We start from the raw sequence: 20810 nt of genomic DNA on the forward strand, positions 1-20810 counted from the left end.
TTGATTTCTCACCTTGCGTTTGCGTTTCATTTACACATTTAGCTCATATAACCTCTTTGGTGTTCCATTCATCTCTGTCCTCCATTTTTCTCATTCTTTTCCAATGTCTTTCTTTCTGTTGTCCCTATATTTAGACAATTAGCTGTTCTGTTCTTCAATTAGCTTGTCCCTGTAAGAGAATGAAGAACGAGTCTCTCTCCCTCTTCAATCCCTTAGAATAGAAAACCTGAATAACTACCATGGGACAAAAAATACCAACACTCCCTCCCTATAAATTTACCCTTTTTTAACAAGCTTTCACAACCCAATAAAGAAAGACCAAAGAAGAAATGGCAAAAGCTTCCTTGATCGCCCTTGTTTCCTTGGCAATCTGCCTTTCATCCCTCAGCTTCGCCTACGCCGACGACACCTTCTTCGTCCAGGGCAAAGTTTACTGTGACACATGCCGTGTGGAATTCGAGACTAGGCTCAGCCAACCTATTAAAGGTATATAATCAAATTACTTGTTACCAATTTCACTTGGTAAGCATTGTGAACATGAATGAAGCTGAAGATGCCGATTTAGTAGGCATATGTATACAATTAGATTAAACTTGTTTGTTGAGAGAGATGATACTGCTTGTAAAGTGTCATTCACGAAGCTTTGGTCTCTTGTTTTTTGCAGGTGCAACAGTGAGATTGGAATGCAGGGACCGTACCGTCGGTGGCAGCATCACGTACAGCCAAGAGAGCGCTACAGACGAATTCGGTAAATACAGTATCCCAGTCCAGGGCGATCACGAGGAAGAAATTTGCGAAGTCAGGGTTGTGAAGAGTCCCAAGGAAGACTGTAATGAATTCATGGAAGCATGGCAGAAAGCCAGAGTCCTACTCACCAAGAAGAATGGGGTGAGCGATTCCATTCGATATGCCAACAATCTTGGGTTCTTGAAGAAGGAAGCTGTCCCCGGATGCGCTGAAGTTCTTAAAGAATTGGGTTTCCTTCCTCTTAACTAAGAAATTCCCTTTTTAACTTCGTGCCTATGTAAAAAAAAATAACAATTGTCTAGCGCCATGGTTTGTTCAAATATGTGCAAACCTTGATGCACTCATATACTGGTCTTCACAGAACCATATACAAGAATTATTTCATAATATGAATTATTCTTTCTCTCTGGTCTCTTCCCTTTGAAACTCTCATGGAATCAAAAACTGATCATTGAGTTCTACCTTGACTGGTAAACCATGCAAACATCACCAGCCAAGCACATGGGTTTGCTCTAGAAGAAAAGAGAAAAGAGTAATGGCAATAAATAGAGAATATACCCTTTACATCACCTTCATTCTCTTTTGGGTCCATCATCCATGTCCAAAGTCATGTTACTGCATTCACTTAGGGTTTGGGTCTAGTGCCATTAATGGTCATCAATTTGCATTTGCAGAGAAAATAAAGCTTTTGTTGGCGCATCAATCATCTTAGTGTTGTCATGTTCTTGTGTTGACTCAGTTTTTCTTGGCCATATTGTCCAAAGGCATATACATGGAAATGTATGAAGGGATCAAAAAAGGATAGATATTGCTTTCTTGGGTGGTCCAAATTAATTCCACCAACAACAGCCAAAGACTTGCGTTAGAGCAACGCAAGAATAGGTTTTTGTGCTACCAACTTCCTATAAATATTGCCATAGTTTTAAAGCTATAATCTAAGTTATAATTATTAATCTAAAGATCCCAATTAAGATGTGATCCTTTATATATAATTTCCGCCACCCCAAAAACAACTCAATTATAGTTTCATTTTTAGTACATACATATATCATTAAATTAAATACTCTTTCATAATTTGACTAAACCACTTTAAGAACTTATTTTTTAAATTTATTTAGTGTTTCCAAATTCCATTTGATAAGGCAACTTCACCTTGTTGCTATTGCTTCTAAGAAATGTATATTGTCCCAAAATAGAAAAGAATTTCTGCTTCCAAGTTATGTTAATTTAGGGTGAAAGCAAGGTAATTCAATTCCAAATTTTAAAAGTAAAAGAACTTTTACTCTTTTTTAATTATATATATAATTAAAAATTATATAATGAGAGAAAATTTTTTTCACCTTTTATAAATTTCGTTCATTCCTACGTAAGATTTTGAATATAAAACTTTTAAGTTAGAATCTCAATTGTAATTAAACGACGTACACAACATTAACTTAGATGACGGTAAATACATATATAATCGAAATGCTTTAAAAGAAAATTTTCTATTTTAAGAGAAGATAAATGGGTAAGGGAAAAAATTAGAAAAATAACAAACTCTTATAAACATAATGAATGATTTATACCCTATGATTTTTGCAATGAGGTCCAACTTGTAAATTAAAAATTAAGGATATTAAATGATTGCTTGTAATTAAATAGATATTTTTGCTTTTAATTTGATTTTGACACATCTTGGAATTGGTTTGGAATAAAAAAACATGCCCATGTTTCTCTCATTATATTATAATTACTAAACCTTGAATTGTTAGGTTTAGAGGGAAAGACCTTTATTTTGTTTTTGTTTTAATAGTTTTAACTAGCCTTTGTTTTTTTTTTATATATATTTACTAGTCTCCTTTATAAAAGAATGTGAGCTAGCATTTTTTATCAAAAAAAAAATGAAAGTGGTAATAGTAATAACTTTTTTTTTTGTAAAAACAATAATTTAATTTAATATTTTTATTATGACTCACACTTTCAATTCAAAATATGTACTAAGTGAGGTCAAAAATCATTTTTTTTAATTTAAAATTTGAGATATTTTTCTCACTCAATAATGCCTCGTTGCTTTGATTTTTTCGAAAATCTATATTAGATAGATTTTGATATAATTTGTCACAATTTTACATTTTCAAGTAAAATTTTTACTTATAAATCCAAAACACATCTTTTTTTGTTATACTATAATTAATTTAATTAAACTTGTACTTCAAAAAAAAAAAAACTCAACTAAACTCTTTTACTATAATTATCTTGTGAAAGTAAATAATACCTAATCATTGACAAAATTAAAAAAAATTCATTTCAAGACATAATAACAAAATAAAACCTTATTAACTTAATATAATTTAATAATTTTGTTTTTGTCTATTTTTTTCTGAAAAATTCTTTGCAATCTCAACTTCAGAAAATGTATGTTTTATAAATAAATAATATATAAATAAAAGAATTTATTAATTAAAAAATGATTTATTTATAAACTTTTTTGATATCAAACAGAAATAACCTAAAAATAAATATTGCTTTTGTGAAAAAAAAGGTGGAAAAATAATAATATTTATTTTATTATAATAAAAAAAGAAAAAGGAGGAAAGTAGAGAACAATGGGAAGAGGGTCAAAATCATTGCGTTTTAGGGCAAAATAAAATAAAATAAAATAAATGCAAAAGACACATTAAGGGAACAAACGAGCTTTTTTATTTTTTGTGTTTTGTTCTCGAAAATTTTTCTCTCTCTTCCCCTTGCTCTCTCAATTCTCAAAAACCCTAAATTTTTTTGGGCTCGCCCTTTTGCTTCATCAATCGATCCTCGTCAATGGCCAACAGTAATCTCCCGCGAAGAATTATCAAGGTATCTCTTCCGATCTCCCTTTGATCCTACTTGATTTCTACGATTCGTTTGTTTGCGCTAGAAACCTCAATAAAATCTTAATCTTTTACTTTTCTTCTTTTGTTGGGTTTCTAGAGTGGGGTTTGATTGCTGGATTTGTTAGGGGTTTGATGAATTAAAAGCCACAGCTAATTTTATTTGGAGATCGTGTTCTTAGTTTGATCGAGGCTATTTTTTCTTGTTTTAATTTACGTGAATTTTGTTAATTTTTCATGCTTTAATTTTGGTTTCTTTATCTTTGATCTAAACAGGAAACTCAACGTCTCCTCAGTGAACCAGGTAAGTACTTTGCTTTTTCCTTCACATTTGATTTATTTTCTTTTTTGAGAAATTCTTGTTGAATTTTTTTTAATATCACTGAATCAGTGTTTTGTTTAGTATTTTATGGTTATGATCATAGAAGAATCTAATGTTTTGGGTTCTTTTTCCTGTTGAATAAAAGAGTTTAATGGGTTTTTCCGGATACAGCACCTGGAATTAGTGCTTCACCATCAGAAGATAACATGCGATATTTCAATGTGATGATTCTTGGTCCCACACAGTCTCCATATGAAGGTAGTTATTTCTTTCATATAGTGGTTATGATTTTGTTATGTGTTAGAAATGTAAAATTTTATTGTGTCATTGCATAATAGTTGGGTGTGTGCTGATATAAGTCATAAGAGCAACGCCATTTTGGATTTTAAGGCATTGTAATGATTTCTATATGCTTAAAGTAGTAAATTTTATTGAGAAGATTGTTCTGCAGTGTTTATTTCTCTTCATGCCTTTTTCTTTTTTCTTGGTTTTCCATTTGTAAAAGAGAAAAATGGCCTATATTTTCAGTCTTGAAAGTTAGGACCAATTAGCATGCTTTTCAGTCATGCAGTCACTCTGTTTGTAGGATCTTGTTTTTGGTAATATATCATTGCGTTTTTGTTGTTTCTTTCTTTCTGTAAGTAATATGGCACTTCTGTATAGGACATGATGCATTTTCTTCTTTGGGATTTTTTTTAGGAGGGGTTTTCAAGTTGGAACTATTTTTGCCTGAAGAATATCCCATGGCTGCTCCCAAGGTACTTAACATTGAGTTTTGTTTTAATAAGTACCATGAACTTCCTGTTGCTGAATCTATTGTTGTACGCTGGATTGCAGATCCTTTCATATAAAATATTACCTGTTTTCATCTGAAAAAGTTATTTATATGGTCGTAATGTGATATATTGATGCTTTTAGCTTGCATTGTGGGTCAATCTGTTGTTACTTTGTTGGGCTGTTTTATCTGTCATGTTTTTTACTGTTAGTGCATCTAGCCTCATCACACACTGGCCTACTCTTGGTGAATTACAGATTATATTTCCCTTTGGCTTGTAAGGATTTGCCCTACCTTCATCGGTTAAATTGTTTGTTAATATGTTGTAGAAAACCTGCATTATTTTATCCAGTGACACTTCGTGCACTTAAAAAAATGTTTTTGAATAGTTTGTGTTTGTGTGTGGATGGCTTTTGGGTGGCCAAACTTTCTTAAGGTTATTTTATATCTTTGAGAATCTTGCAGTAGGTTGTTCTGGCAGAAAAAAAATCAGCATAGAACACTGAAGGATTAAATGTTGGTTTGCGCAAGTGTTTCCATTTATGATATGATGTCTGATACAGGAAAGGGGAAAGTGATGACAACATTAAATTAGATAATAAATATCTTCTGGATTAGAACAACCTTTTGGAACTGTTATCTTTTTATTTTTGTGGGATAATTTTGTACCTGATCTATGATATGATGTATAGGATCCGATTGATTTTCATATTTCTATCTGTTTGAAGCTCTACCTCATTCTTTGGGGGTGAATCCGTCTAGTATTTGTTAAATTTGGGCCCAAGATGATGTATGTAAAACTTGATCTGCTTTGGTGTTTGTGAAAATATTTGTAGCAGAAGAAGAGATTAAAAGAGGATAATGTTCATCTAACAGGCATTGTTTTTACATCCTTCAGTGTACTGAAATTGAGATATCATTTAAAGCATCATACTATTATGAGCCCTGTCTATTAAATCCCTAGCTTTCATGACCATTCTTATTCCTTACCATCTCAGCGTACTCTTTTCTCCAAGCTCTTTAGCTAGTTTGAGAAATTCATCAAAACATTTCATTGTTACTCTCTGTCCTTTAAGTCAGATATAATCTGCAGTTGGTTCGTAATCTTAGTTTTGGAAATTTCAGGTTCAGCAGAACTTAATTTGTCTTATTTTATTTGTGGTATGGCAGAATTAAACGTCTAATATATATTATTCTCCTCTTACTTTGATGAACTTTTGGTGGTATAAAATATTTGCTTTGATGACATAATTAAGAGGAAATTGTTGATTGGATTCAATGTTTATAATAGTATTATATATACACTGGCTTTTGAAAATTCCTTGTTCTGATGTTGTCACTGCTATAGCCTCTATTAGCTATGTGGTGATTCTTTGTTGTGGGTTTTGAAAGTCTTAGTTTCACCCGGGAAGAACTTCCATTCTTGTGGATGCCTTCACATGTGAGTAGCTGCACAGAACCAACTTTGGTTGGTGGTAATGATCTATCTTGTGGTTGCTTTCCTAATTGGGCTCTGTATGGCTGATATGATGGCATATGGGGCTTAATCATCCTCTTGTGTTTGATGCTTAATTGTCTGGTTTCCTATGATTGGGACTTCTTTGTCTGTTTTCTGGTGATTGGACTTCATTGTTTGTTTTTGTTGTACTGGTGGTTCAAGAGTGCACTATATTCATAGAATTGTTAATTGTCAGCAGTTGGCATTTCAGCATCAATTTGTTATTCTTCTCTATTCTTGGAATTGTCTGTCATCCATTAATGTTGTCCGTTTTGATGTATTTTGTAATTTTCTCCACCTTAACAAGTTTGGTGTAACAGGTTCGATTTCTTACAAAGATATATCATCCTAACATTGATAAGGTTGGCATTACCTTTTCCTTCTTTTGTCCTTATTTTATGGTGCAAAAGATATATTTTCTTGGCTCTTAGGGGTTATGCCTTTTTGCAGCTTGGAAGAATATGCCTTGATATTCTCAAAGACAAATGGAGTCCAGCTCTCCAGATCCGAACTGTACTTCTGAGGTATTATAAGATATTAGGATATGTTATTTTAGGTTACATGTGTGGTGAATATATCATGGCTTGCTGAGAAAAATTCAAAACATTTTGCATATTGTCAGAATTTGTTCTGGAAAGTTTAGGTTTTATAAAAAAAGATGGTAGCATAGCTATCGTTATCGTATGATACGGTACTAGTAGAAAACGATACGTATTTATAGCTGTATCATATTTGCTCAAGTATTGAAAGTGTATCGTATGATGCACAATATGTATTTTATGATACGAGACGTATTGTATGATAAAGTTGATATAAGTTTTATAAGCTTAACTCTAATTAATTATTAAGAATTTTATTTATTTTTATTATTTTTTGAGTTGAAATATGAAAAATTATATTTATGAGTTTCAAATTTTAAATAAAAAAACTAAAAAAATCAAATTCTCTTTTAATTTCGACATGATAAATTTTTTTAATATTTATTTAATAAATTAATATGAAAAATGGTATATTTTATTCAAAAATCTATATTGTTAAAGAATATGTTGAGAGTTTAAATTAAAAAAATAATCCATCTTTTCAATTTGCACCCTACTATCTTCAATTCTGTTAAAAAATATAATAAATTTTCAATTTTTTAATTCTATATGTATAAATGTTATTTATAATCAATTTTAAAATTTTTTACTGTAATACAATACTCGATTTTAAAAAATAAGATTTTGATACATTTAATGGATGGAAGTTGAATATACCTTTTTCATGACTGCCTATTTATGTTGTTTTCATTTTGCTAGAAAGACGTTGCTGCAGTTTCGAATGCAAAAATATAGTAATGCACTGACATTATTACCTTCAATTATGGTAGCTTTTTAGGTTTATACAATGACATTATTACTTTTATTTCAGCATTCAAGCACTTCTAAGTGCCCCAAATCCTGATGATCCACTCTCTGAGAACATTGCTAAGCACTGGAAAACAAATGAGGCTGAAGCGGTTGAGACAGGTAAATTAGTTGTGAATGTATTGGATCAACGAGATTGATTAACTCTTACAATCAAGGATGATATGTGGCTATTCTTATAATTGACTGTTCTTGATTTCCTTGACTCTTGCAGCAAAGGAATGGACCCGTTTATATGCAAGTGGTGCATGATGACGGGTGCAAACGATTGCCCTTTTCAAATAACTTTCTATGCAATGTAAGCTATTCAATGTCAATTTGATATGGAAATTTGGAAGAATTGATGTTTTAAAGAGTTTGATATCTATCAAAAGCTTCCAGTTGCTACCTGTTAATTGTTTTCCTTGTTGGAAGCAGTCTCTGAACTTGTATGATAATATATACCTTGTTCTCTAAAACTCTCAAATGCTGAACTAAGTGATTATTCTCAAATATAGCTCTATTTCAGATTCCAGTAACTGATCAGGTAAAAGGGTGGATGCATTTTGTGTATAATGTTTGTTCATTGATTAAAACTGGAAGCGAAGAATACTCTGGATGTTCCCTGATTTGAATTGGACAAAATTTCATCAAAAAAGCTTCCTTTTCCATCCTCAAGATCATGTGGCACAGCCTTATGAGGATTCCCCCATTTTGCAGCTGATTATACTAAGCCAGTAACTCCTAGTTGCATACCACTGAATCAAGAAAATGGAATTTCTATTTCTATGACAACCAGAGGAATGTGCTTGAGATGCTCAAATTGCATCTTCTACAAGAGCAAAGGTTCACAAGAAGAATTCAACAACTTAAAAAGTAATTAATAATTTAGCTTAAAGCTGCGCGATATGATATAGAAGGGTATCTTATACTTAAAAGATAGATAGTTGTGAGATTATGCAAACTAGAATGGCACTAAAACAGCACAGGAAAAAAATGGGTTAAAAATTCTTTGAAGGGAGACACTACGTAGAAGAATTATAGGAACTTGACATTGACACATGGAACAATTAAGTGCAAATGCTAATAAAGATAAACCAAGACTCAACTTTTCTAAATATACAACAGTTTGGTATTAGGTTTTAAACATTTAATTACCTCTATTCTGTCTCCATATATGCAGTCCACGACAATTTTCTACTCCATATAGCTTTATTGTATCACTGTCAGATATATAAAGGGCCAAGGCCATAAATTTGTCTTGATTTCATGTTAGGACACAGATGGCTTCGAATACTCATAGCTCTTCTCTATAATATGGCCTTTCTCCCTGTCCAGTTTTCTTCCCACACCAGAAAAACAAGCAAGAAAAGAGAGTAGAGGGGGAAAACAATGAAGAAACAAGTCTATTCTAGTGTTCTAATTCTGGTTTGCTTTCTTTTTCCTTTGCTAAGTTTCGAAGTTGAAGCTCAAACTTGCAAGCCTAGTGGCCAGATAAGAGCGAAGAAACCTCGATCAGGGCAATGTACCATTGAGGATGACCCCGGCTGTTGTAAAGAAGGCAAGCTTTACTCAACATACAAATGTTCACCACCGGTTTCCAACCATACAAAGGCAACTCTAACACTTAACAGCTTCGAAGCCGGAGGAGATGGCAGTGCACCATCCAAATGTGACAATCAGTACCATTCTGATGATCAACCTGTGGTGGCACTTTCAACAGGATGGTTCAACAAGAAAAAAAGGTGTCTCAAGAATATCGATATCCATGGCAATGGGAAGAGAGTCAAGGCTAAGGTTGTCGATGAATGTGACTCTACAACGGGGTGTGATGCTGCCCACAGTTACTATCCTCCTTGTCATAACAACATTGTGGTTGCCTCACAAGCAGTTTGGAAGGCCTTGGGAGTGCCTTTAAGCCAGTGGGGTGAAATTGATATATACTGGTCTGATACTTGATTGATTTTCAACATCATTAATGTTATTTCTATTTGTATTGAGGTGTAAAGATTGTCAGTGTGTGTGTTAGTTTTAGTAAGCAATAGTGTTACAAATGCGAGAGTTTGTATTTCAATACATGTATTTGAAGCAATACAACTACTCCTTAAACCTTAGTCATCTTGTTCTTTCTTGTTAAACATATCAGTGAATTGAAAGATTGGAGTTGGGAAGCTCATGCTCCATAACAGCTTCCTTGAACTGGCATCTCTAAGCTGGATTTTTTTACCTTGTTGTAAGATGTAACTGTCAATCAAAGAAATGATTAATTGATTTATTAGCCAAAAGCTTCAATAGAATGAAAAGGCCTTAATCCTAACATATATGATTGACTAGGAATTAACTTGAACTTTGACTAATGACTAAATTGTTCTGCCAAGGATTAAAATTTGAACTTTTCTACAATTAGAACTGTAACCTCACTCAACATTCAGTTTTGGGAACTCTAAACAACATTTGTTTATGTAATGGATCAGCTTACTAGAACTGAAATCTTTCTATCTTTTTAAATCCTGCAGATTCAAGCTTTGTACTGGCTAGAAACACATCAGCCTGCAGTCCTACTACTTCATAACAGTGACCATCCCAAAAGACGGATGAATCAACAGGGAAATTAATTGTAACAGAGAAATAACTTCAAGTTAGCATTCTGCCGAGTACAAATTAACAATGGTTTATTTAAGAATTTCATTCATGTTATCTAATGCTAAAATGTCAGTATTGCAGCCCATGAATAAGAGAAATAATGACTATAGAATAAAAAATGAGAGGTAGAGAACTGAGGATACAATGAGTGAGAATACTAGTATGTCATTATGCTATAGAAAGTCAATGACTCAATCATAACATCTAATAGACTGGATATATGACTTACAAGATATTCCCATGAAACTTTTCAGAAAAAAACAAACTGTGGTATTTACTTTAAAACGTTTTATTACCTCCATTATGTCTCCAAGCATGCAGTCCATGACAATTTAAAACTCCATATACCTTATTTTATCGCAACCAAAGTACCAAAAGGGTAAGGCCAGAATTTTTTCTTAATTTCACTTGGAAAGACAGGTAACTTGGAAGAACTCATTCCTCATCATTTTATATAGCTTTTCCCCAGCTGCAAAATTTTCACACCAGAACATCCGAAAATGGAAGGAAGAGAGAGCAAAGAAGGAAAAGGAAAATGAAGAAGCAAGTTTGTTTAAAAGTTCTAGTTCTTAGTTGCTTTCTGTTTCTATTTGTAAGCACTGAAGCCAGAGTTGCAAGGCTAGTGGCAAGAGCAGAGAGAAAAAGCCTCCCCCAGGGCAATGTAACCGAGAGAATGACTCTGACTGTCGTCAAGAAGGCAAGCTTTACACAACTTACGAATGTTCGCCGCTGGTTTCCAGCCATACCAAGGCAACTCTGACACTCAACAGCTTTGAAGCCGGTGGGGACGGCGGTGGTTGATCAGAATGTGACAACCAGTACCACTCTGATGATGAACCTGTGGTGGCACTCTCGACAGGATGGTTCAACAAGAAAAAAGGGTGTCTCAAGTACATCAATATCCATGGCAATGGAAAGAGTGTTAGAGCCAAGGTTGTGGAAGAATGTGACTCTACAATGGGGTGTGATTCTGACCGTGATTACCATCTTCCTTGTGATAACAACATTGTGGATGCTTCTAAAGCAGTTTGGAAAGCCTTGGGAGTGCCTCAAAGCCGGCGGGGTGGAATGGATATATACTGGTCTGATGCTGATGATTGATTTTCAACATATGTATAACCATATCTATTTTCTGTAGAATAAACTTTCTTTGTGTTTGTGTGTTAGGATAGTACCAAAATTGTGAGAGCTTGCATTGTATATGATGTGTATTTTCTTGGTACATAGCACATGTGTATTTGAAGCAATATAATTACTCTTTATACCTAAGTCATCTTCTAGAGACGTCCTGAAACATAGCAGTCAGTTGGAAACATTGACCTTTAAAACTAGCATGTGATACCGTTAGATAAAGAGATAATTGAGCGACCATTTATCCCAAAAGTTTAAATTCTAATGTATATTATTGATTAAGGAAATAAATCACACTTAGACTTTGACCAAGCTGTTCCTCTCATGGGTTATTAAGACCTCCTTATCAATCAATGGACAGTGCATAAAACCAGATTAACATTTGAAAAATGTTATTTTCCCTCAGCAACTGTTTTGGAATCAGAAAGAAGCTAATGGTTGTTTATCAGTAATAACATTTGATAATGTAATGCATCAGCTTAATTAGCAGAGTTGTAATCTTCCAATCTCTTTATCTGCTGCAGAAGGCTTTTTCTGCTTTGTCCTGGAAAATTTTGGATGGTTTACTAATTCCCAAAACTCCATAACAATAACCATGCACTTAAGAAAGAGATGAATCAACTAGGAGCATCTAACATTGATTAATCTCAATTAATTCACTTAAGTCACAAGAAAAACAAAATGTGATTTGGCTTTATAATCTCTGTATCATTGCACTTATTTTTATGTAACGGATCACATATCGTTAAGAAATAAGATAGATCTTAAATTTATAAGTAAAAATCTTTCTCTATTTTATATGTATATCTTTTGAATTGAAAATATATGTACCGATAACAAGTGATATAAAAAAAAAATCCAACTCTTTAATAATATGAAACTTCTCTCATAAATATTGAAATCGAAATAAACTCATACTGAAGTAGGATTTTCTTTCATAATTGAAAAAATTATTTAGTGAATGCATTAGGCCCAAAAGTCCCCTTACACAGAAAAAGGAAAAGGTTGTCCAATTCTTGGCCCTTTAAAACATTTGTATGAAAACAAATTTATTGAGTAAAAAATTCAAGGGGTTTTAGGAGGTTTTAAGCAGGCGGTGGAAGGAAATCTCTCATCGACCTCCACCGCAAGACCAACAAAACCTTGACTGCCTCTCTGACTCATCGATTCCACCAGAAAATAATGTCCTCTCAAAACCCAGAATCAAAACAATCCCCTGATCCCAAAACCCTGGACGACCCTGAACGCGAACAGCCCTCAGAAGAAGACCCAAATGAAGGATCAGAAGAAGAAGACCCAAATGAAGGATCAGAGGAAGAAGAAGAAGAAGAAGGAGAGTGTGGGTTTTGCTTGTTCATGAAAGCAGGGGGATGCAAAGAGAGCTTTATTGGGTGGGAAAACTGCATCAGAGAAGCTGAAGAACACAAGCAAGATATTGTGGAAAAATGCTTTGAAGCAACCTCAGCTTTGAAGAAATGTATGGAGGCTCATGCTGATTATTATGAGCCGATTTTACGAGCCGAGAAGAAGGCTGAGGAAGAGGCTGTTAAGGAATTGGAAAAAGAGAAGGAGGAGGATTCCAAGGATTTGGAGAAGAAATGAGATGGTTAGTGGGTTTTGGATTTTTTGGGTATTATTGGGGTTTAACTTGGTAATTTTTAGGAATTGATGCAATGCAAGAGTTTTTTTTTTTTTTCCTCTTTAATACTAATTCTTGTTTTATGGATGTTGGAAGGGATCATCAGAAATGAGAATAAATATTCTTTTACATACACATATTCGGACTCATTGAGTGTTGGACTACTGAATTTGCATTGCACTCTATTCTAAAGATTCGAACTTGAAACCTTTGAATTGGAGTTTCAAGTTCTAACAGTCAGGTTTATGTTAATAAATGTTTTTCCTTTCTTAGTAATAAATGGATGGTAATTTTTACGTGGAAAAATTAGTATCTTTCTTTATGTTTGTTATCTAAATATCAATTACATTGCTTATAATATTTCGTTGATGTTATTTTTTATGTTGATCCTTAATGTTGGTGGATGTCATTCTAGTTGTGGCTTGTATCTATGATTATTGATTGTGGAATGATATTTGGCAGTGCTGATTAATCATTGGTTGTATCGAGATTACTTATGATTGTCTACTTGTATCCTCAGTTGTTTGAATGAGTTGTGTAATCACATAACTGACCATTTTCTTGAGGAGGACCTTAAATTTTCCTTTTAACTACTCACTTTGGCTCGAACATATAAAGTTGAAGGGTTATCCAATAGGCTATCCTGAGGGTAAACGCCTATTGTTGCATGTGTTCTGTTGTCCACAGCCAATGACCAAGTTATTCCCTCTGGTATAAAGAATTATCCCCTGCAAGAAGTTGTACTGTTATAGTATAGAGCTCAGTTTAGTGTTATTGGAAAAGCTAAATCGTAAATGGAGGATTAAAAATGGGAAAGCAGAGTCTTTGATAGAACAGGTTGTGTTTCTTGTATCGTATTCTTGGAAAAGGGCATTGGAATCCCCTTTTTGCCATTGCTTGTTTATGTCTTCTATTTTTTATAAGCTCTTTAATATCAGTAGATGTCACTTTAAGTAGTGAGTTGAATCTACCCTTAAGGAATGATATTTTTCAGGTTTACTTATCTTTTATCATTGGTTGTCTGAACGAGTACTGAAATTGCATGACTTAAAGTTTTCTGGGACCTTGTTATGATCATCTCTTAAGTTTATCTCATTACCTTGACCATGCTATCTGAGTATCACGAAGAACAATATTTATATCCATCCTTGTACACCTGCAAAACCCTTGTGGTTGTGACCTTTTTGGTTTACTTCATTCTTTTAAATCTTATGAAGATTAGCTGTCACAAAGGGAAAAGAAAGAAAAAACCTGAATGTAACTGAAGGCATCATTAATGTTGCAATTGCAAATAGACTTAAGAGTTTTAGTCACCTCATCATTTGAATATGATAGGTATTTTGTCGGTTTCAAAGACCACTGTATACAAATCTTGCTGCCCAATCAAGTAATGGGTGACAGAAGATCATAATGTATGCAAAGAAATCAAAACCCTATTGGTTATGACTATGTTTATGAATGGTCTTCTTAGCTCCTGATTTCTTGTCACAAGGCATACCTATTTGCTGACAGTGTAAATAGTGGACAGATCCGAGATGAGATCTTTCAGCATCACACCTCAGAACTTCTTCATTTTGTGTCTCAAACAACACAGAGAGTACTTTTCCTTGATAGATTATTGCAAAACCCATCTAGTCTCATATTTTTCTTATGTGAGGGCAAGGTTACCCTGTATATTTTCCCCACAGCTCCCGTTACGTGAGCTTTTACAGTCTGTTATCTCAATTCCTTGGATTGGCTTTACAAGGTAAGTGTATATATTTAGCCCCATAGCAAGCGAATCTTGGTATATATTGAACTATCTAGAAAATGTGTGCATTTATTTGTCTATGAAGATTAGGGTATGACTATTGAAGGAAGACCCTTTTCATGTTGTCCAGGTTACATATGAAATCATAATTGCAAGTTAATGGTTATTCTTTTAGAATTTCATTTTGATGAATTAATATGGTGTGTTAATAGTTCTTTTTCTTTTCATTCTTTTGCAAAATTAGGTTCCAATGTTTTTCAGTTTTCTTTCTCACATACTTACATAAGGGCATAGGACCTAAAATGCTACCTCTGCACTCACTTTCCATATGGCAAAGTTTGCTTGTCCCTTCTTTTTCCCTCTCCATCTTTGCAAAACTTTGCTTGTATTCCATGCTACAAGGCTCTCTTCTTTTTTCCTTTTGAAACAGAAAAACCTCTCACATGATCCTTAGGGATGTGCATTTGTGCATCTATAATGTCTGTTTTTTTCCTTCGGATAAATTAAAAAAAGTAATTTGTCAGAAGTGGGATTTGAACCCACGCCCTCTTTCGAAGACCAGAACTTGAGTCTGGCGCCTTAGACCACTCGGCCATCCTGACTCGCTTGTTAAAGTTTTTTCTATATTATATAGATTTGGATTTGGATTTGGAAAACTGAAGCAGAAGTGAAGCTTTCTATCATGCTAAGCTTAAGAATTTCTGGGACGGCTTGGCCAAGAGATTAAGCAAAGAATTGGCGTAGGAAGCTTAGGAGAATTAACAGTGTAACCAGGTTAATTGTCCAAAAACATTGAATAACAAGTACGGGTACAAAAGCAAGCAATGCCAAAACACACCCTATGAAACGACAGCATATTTGTGGACATAGATCCTACTCACATCCAAATCAATTTCTCTCGCAACGGTTATATTCCCTGTCGTAAAAGGTTGAAAAACCTTTATAAAGATTTAAAATTTTACCCTACACCCGGTAATTCTATTGTCCCCTCTTTCCATTTCTGTGTACATAAAAACTTTAACACGATGGAAATTAATTTTAAATTTATAAGTAAAAACTTTCTTTTACACAGGTGTCAAAACTCGTGATGTTAACACGCTGATAATTATTTTTGAGCGTGTCATATATAAATGTATTATTTTGACTTTTCAGAAACAAACTAATTTGCAGAAAAATATAAAAAATATCATTTTCAGATTTCAGATCAGCTTGGGCGTGAAGTAGCAAGTGCACACTTAAACATCAATTCTTTGATAGCTTGTTTTTTACCAATTGCCAATTGCCAATTGCCATTGTCAAATTATTCGTCTTCCCTGCTTTCTAGGCTAAGCTGATTTCAAAGTCTTGTATTGTCCTAACCACTACAAATTCTGTACTAGTGTTGACAGGCAACAAGTCCACGTAAAGATATCTCATTGAATAGTCATTATACCACATATCGATGAAGATGGCACAGGGCACATGATAGTAATAAGGATCCAAATTTGATTTGGTTTTGATCCTCAGCACATTAGATAGTTAGTTTCAATAATTGTTTCAGCTGGACCAATAGATGACAAAAAGTCTAGAAAAACCAACCATCAACAGCTTTCTCTGCCCTTTTTTTTTTTTTATGCTCAAATGCTGACATTGCAAAGGGGGTTTTGGAGTGGGAATCTTGAACATCCTGTAAATTTGGAGCTAGGCTAATAGGCTTAGCTTTTCATATAGCTTCTTGCACACTGAAAAAGATATATATACCCACAAAAATAATAAAGAAATTGTCTTTATACCCAATCCAAGAATTTCCCCCCTTTTTTTTTTCCCAATATACATACATTTGTCCCTATGACGGCATTCATTGCCAAAGCACCGTACAAGGCCCAAGGTTCCTACCCCCAAAGCCAAGGGGCTGTGTGCTGCATTGTCACAGTCCACCCGGTGCACATTAGCACCGACCAGTTTGCACTTTTTGGCCCCTTTTGGTTGGGTGTAGTAGAGGGCAAAAAAACCCCCTTATTAAGGGGAGGTACAGCACTTAAATGCCCACATGTGAATGCACAAAAAAAAAACATAAATAAAAGAAATTGATAAAGAAACCTTGTTCCTCTATTCATCTCCCACATGACAAAGGCAAACAACAACTTCACTTGCAGACAAATATAATTTTCAAATGTACTTGGAATGGATAACATGCAAATTGCACTTAAACTAAAAACAATACTTATTAATGACTTAAGAAACAGAGAATGCGGGCTTCTAAGTTCCTAGGCCAATCTGGCTCTCTCCTATTCCCAGAGGGCACAGTTACATTTCAGAGGAAAAGCAATGAATTGTGTCAACCACCCAGTCCACTCCTTAATAAGAAAAACCAACCTTCATTTATAAACATATGTACTTTTTTTGTTTCCTACCCTATCCCAAGACCAAGTCAAGTGTTTCTCTAGCGATCAGAGGAGTGACACAAGTGCCCCTCGTGTGAAATTGAATTTTTGCACTTTTTATGTTACACAACTTCAGGTAAAACTGCAAGGAAAAATTAAATGTGGAGTTGCAGAGAGAAAGAAAAAATGGGAATTTTTTTTATTGATGGAATGGTTGAGAAAAAAGAAAGAAACAACAATATTAATGACAACATATTCATCCTTCTTTCACTAACCCGGTAACTAAGTACCCACCAGACATCCAATCTCCCTCATGGCTTCCAATGTTTTGTATATATCATCACATTTATACATGTACAGAGATCCTCTACTACCAGCCTGACTGCCAGTCCTCTCACTGTAACCCTAAAATGTAACTAAGTATCCACTTTAATTAAATTGTACACATATTTCTCAATTTCTTTTTCCCACTGAACAAGAGTAGTGATACAAGAACCAGGCTGGCCTACTTGAAAATGGAAAAGGGGAAAAAATTAACAAAAAAGGTAAGGTGAAGGGAGGAAGAACAGGGAACCCTAGAGCAATGAGGAATGAATGAATAAATAAAAACTGCAAAAGGGAACTAAAGCTAATTTCTCTGGGTTCCTCTGGCATTGGCTGCTAATGGGATTATTATGTAGCTCTGGTTTATGTCACAGGTATCTGGTAATCCTTATGTGGTGGGAGGAAAGATTGGGTGGGTAGTGGAAGAGTTCCCAACAAAAAGGACATTCGGGCAGCAAGATGTAAAGACAAAAAAGGGCGGAGCAGGAGTACAGCACAGTCATGAGTTCTAAAAGCTGTAATGCCTCACCGAGTGTTCCAGCATTTCTCGACTTGGGCACACAATTTCCTTCACCCGGCTACCATTTTTGTATATCTTGAATGTTGGTACAATCCTCACATTCTCAGCATTTGCAACTGCTGGACTCTCATCAATGTCCACCTTTACTCCAAAGAACCAACAAAAGTAGATAAAAAACACTTGGTTATTTCTACTACTTCACATTTCTTGTTCTTTATCTAAATGATCATGGAAAAAGCAAATTATGGAGAAGAAGAGTGGGCTACATACCTTGAGAAAATTTATGGAGGGATAGCGGCCACATAGTGCATCCACTAATGGAGATATCTGCTTGCATTGCATGTTGGAGGCCATCTTAAAATGGACTACAGAGATGCCTGTGGTTCAAAAGTAAAGCTCAAGAGGATTGCACGACAGTAAAAGGGGAAAGATCTAGGACAGAAGTGAGAGGTCTGTTGAAGGTAGTTTAAAATGTTGAGAATGTAAGAGCAATCCTTACCTGGCAGAGAAATTGCAGCTCTGAACTGCTCAAGACCTGATACTTCCTCTACTTCACCACCAAACTTCATATTATAAACTTCTTCACCACGAGATTTCTTCAATGCAACTTGTGCATGAAATAGAGATTCAGCAACTTCATTTTCATTTGGAAGTTCCCTTCTCAAAACTTCATAATCTCGCACAGCCTCAGCCCATCTTTCGAGCTATAGTTCACAATGACTGATTATTAGTATGAGACAACCAAATCCTTCTGCATAGATACACGAAAGATAATTATTCTTCTAATGAAGGAAAGCTTTAAAAGGATCCTTTACCTTGCTATTAGACGCTGCCCTTCGGAGAAGAGCCTTTATGTAGTTTGGTTGGATACTTAAAGCTTGGTCACAATCTTCAACAGAATGCTCCCATCGCCCAAGCTTAAACCAACAAGCTGCTCTATTACAATAAAGAACAGAGTTTGATGGATCAAGCCTGAGACCATCCCCATATGCTGAGCAGGCCTCAGTGAATCTTTCAGACTTGAAAAGATCATTCCCACGAGCTCGCGCTCTTGCAACAAACCTCACATTGTTAAGCAGTACAGCAACTTCAACATTTCTGGGATCAATCTGTCCAGCCCTCTCTGCAGCTGTAACTGCATTCTCAAACCTGCAAGAGATCCATCATCGGTTTACCTATTCTGTTCCCAAAGCCTTTGGCACCTTATATCTAAGGAAGGTTATCATTTTTTGTTTAAACTCACCTCCCAAGTGCCATCTCAATTTGTGCTTGGACAAAGAAGAGATACGCTTCAGAAAGCATCCCAAAAAACTTAGTCCGTGTGCAGGAGTTGGTGCATGGTTCTAATTTAGGAACAACAGAAAGGCTTGATTCAGCATCATCAAGCTGATGGAGTTTCAAGAGGGCTTCTACTCTACACATTAAAAGCTGAAAATTCAATTTGAACCAGTTCAGCCGTTTTCAATGTCTGTTAACTGCACAAATTCTTGATAATTCAATGATGGAAAGTTTTATATGAGTTTTTTACCTCTGGAGAGAAGTCCGCACCAGTGGCAATTGCAGCATCACTTTCCCTTAATGCACTTTTCCAGTCTCTAATTCTCCGGGCATCTGTACACTTGCTAATATGCTTTTCTACTGCCTGCAACTTCTGCAACTCGGTTGGATCTTGTGGTTGCCCAGGAAAACATAGGTGCTTCCTTGCATTCTCAACCTGCCCTACCCTGAAATAAAAGTGGGTTAAATTTGGAGCATCCTAAATATTATATGCACATTGGATTAAATTGGAGCAACCTAAACACGTGTGCATATGATTAGCGTTAGAGATCAAAAATGGATTTCAAAACACCTAAAATAATTAAATGAGCAAAAGACTGGCATCAAGAAATGTAAATGACATAAACTGGCAAAAGACTGAAACATACGGACATCTAATTTTTATAGAGGATAGAGACATAGCCGACAGGCGACAACTTCATCAACCAGCCAATATGGTTAAGTGGCGGGTGCTTTTAAAATAACTTACAATAACCTATGACTTGGAGGAAAGCATTGAAAACAAAATCCTTGAACATTTCACCGGATTGCTTTGAGAAAATCCAACATCTAAAAACAACAACAAACTCTAGAACTATCTAGAAGGAGAAGAGTGAACCTAGACAGGTTGATCCTTTTAATATAAACAATTAAACGCAAATAGAGAGAACAGGCGTGAGGAATGGAAGCAATCCAGATCAGAAAGGAAAACATAGAAAGCGGATAATAGAGCTAATAAACAAAGCAAACACACAAAGGAACTAATCAAACCATATGGATCTAACAATCCAAAAAATCAGTAAATATTTTCATCAATGCAGATGAAAACATTAGCATTACTCATATTCATTCACTAGATCAAAACTTCTGCAACCATCATCATGTCAAAGCAAAAGGAGAAGCAAGAAAATAGAAATTTTTTTTAAAGAAAATCCACTCAGCCATCTGAAAGAAAGAATCCTTGTTATGAATGTAGATCAAAACATCACAACCCACCAGATCCTATCCACAAACATTAACCAACCAACATCAAACACTGAAATTTTATCTCAAAAATTAGATCCAAAACATCAACAAAACTATCACTAACCCATTAATATATCAAAACTATCCAAAAAAGTTCCACCGACACTCTTTCCTTCACCAATGTAGATCAAACCACCAAAAAATACACCATTTAACACTAAAAAGAATATATCAAAACTGTTTTCACCTTAACATCAACGAAGCCAATCTCTGATGGGCCCTCCAATAATTAGGATCCAATCTAACCGCTTCCTCGCACTCCTTCACCGCCTCTCCTACTCTCCCTAACGCCGTCAATGCTG

General features: G+C 34.8%; 5 protein-coding genes, 1 non-coding gene and 2 pseudogenes across 6 annotated transcripts in view; 5 read left to right on the forward strand and 3 right to left on the reverse strand.

Annotated features, from left to right (window-relative positions):
- LOC110419708 (uncharacterized) overlaps positions 1-72 on the reverse strand; it is a 1964-nt gene extending 1892 nt beyond the window's left edge. Inside the window, exon 1 of the mRNA XM_021432799.2 lies at positions 53-72. Within this exon, the coding sequence (XP_021288474.1) occupies positions 53-72 (20 nt within the window). The remainder of the gene's footprint in view (positions 1-52) is intronic.
- Positions 43-1154, forward strand: LOC110419526 (olee1-like protein). Its single transcript, XM_021432613.2, has 2 exons — positions 43-486; positions 665-1154. The coding sequence occupies exons 1-2, from the start codon at positions 330-332 to the stop codon at positions 994-996; spliced, it is 489 nt and encodes a 162-aa protein (XP_021288288.1). The 5' UTR covers positions 43-329; the 3' UTR covers positions 997-1154.
- Positions 1155-3397: 2243 nt separating this feature from the next.
- On the forward strand, positions 3398-8115 carry LOC110419300 (ubiquitin-conjugating enzyme E2 36). Its single transcript, XM_021432293.2, has 8 exons — positions 3398-3582; positions 3873-3900; positions 4090-4176; positions 4618-4676; positions 6512-6553; positions 6642-6715; positions 7602-7699; positions 7812-8115. Exons 1-8 carry the CDS (start codon positions 3547-3549, stop codon positions 7847-7849), a joined length of 462 nt encoding a protein of 153 aa, XP_021287968.1. The 5' UTR covers positions 3398-3546; the 3' UTR covers positions 7850-8115.
- An 88-nt stretch (positions 8116-8203) lies between these two features.
- Positions 8204-9630, forward strand: LOC110419299 (putative ripening-related protein 1). The gene has a single exon (XM_089784041.1). It carries the CDS (start codon positions 8969-8971, stop codon positions 9533-9535), a length of 567 nt encoding a protein of 188 aa, XP_089640167.1. The 5' UTR covers positions 8204-8968; the 3' UTR covers positions 9536-9630.
- Positions 9631-10754: 1124 nt separating this feature from the next.
- On the forward strand, positions 10755-11320 carry LOC110419887 (kiwellin-1 pseudogene; annotated as a pseudogene).
- Positions 11321-12382: 1062 nt separating this feature from the next.
- LOC110419784 (uncharacterized) lies at positions 12383-12961 on the forward strand (annotated as a pseudogene).
- A 2296-nt stretch (positions 12962-15257) lies between these two features.
- Positions 15258-15341, reverse strand: TRNAL-CAA (transfer RNA leucine (anticodon CAA)). Its single transcript has one exon. It is a non-coding gene; the product is annotated as a tRNA-Leu (tRNA).
- A 1937-nt stretch (positions 15342-17278) lies between these two features.
- Positions 17279-20810, reverse strand: part of TTL1 (tetratricopetide-repeat thioredoxin-like 1) — a 20725-nt gene continuing 17193 nt past the window's right edge. The window contains exons 2-8 of the mRNA XM_021432240.2: positions 20696-20807; positions 19475-19670; positions 19190-19374; positions 18762-19095; positions 18446-18650; positions 18217-18323; positions 17279-18087 (exon numbers count right to left, since the gene is read on the reverse strand). Of these exons, the coding sequence (XP_021287915.2) occupies positions 17935-18087; positions 18217-18323; positions 18446-18650; positions 18762-19095; positions 19190-19374; positions 19475-19670; positions 20696-20807 (1292 nt within the window). The 3' untranslated portion in view covers positions 17279-17934. The remainder of the gene's footprint in view (positions 18088-18216; positions 18324-18445; positions 18651-18761; positions 19096-19189; positions 19375-19474; positions 19671-20695; positions 20808-20810) is intronic.

Source organism: Theobroma umbraticum, unplaced genomic scaffold, assembly GCF_002168275.2.
Source record: "Theobroma umbraticum cultivar Fairchild unplaced genomic scaffold, ASM216827v3 scaffold_67.0, whole genome shotgun sequence".
NCBI classification, from domain to species: domain Eukaryota; kingdom Viridiplantae; phylum Streptophyta; class Magnoliopsida; order Malvales; family Malvaceae; genus Theobroma; species Theobroma umbraticum.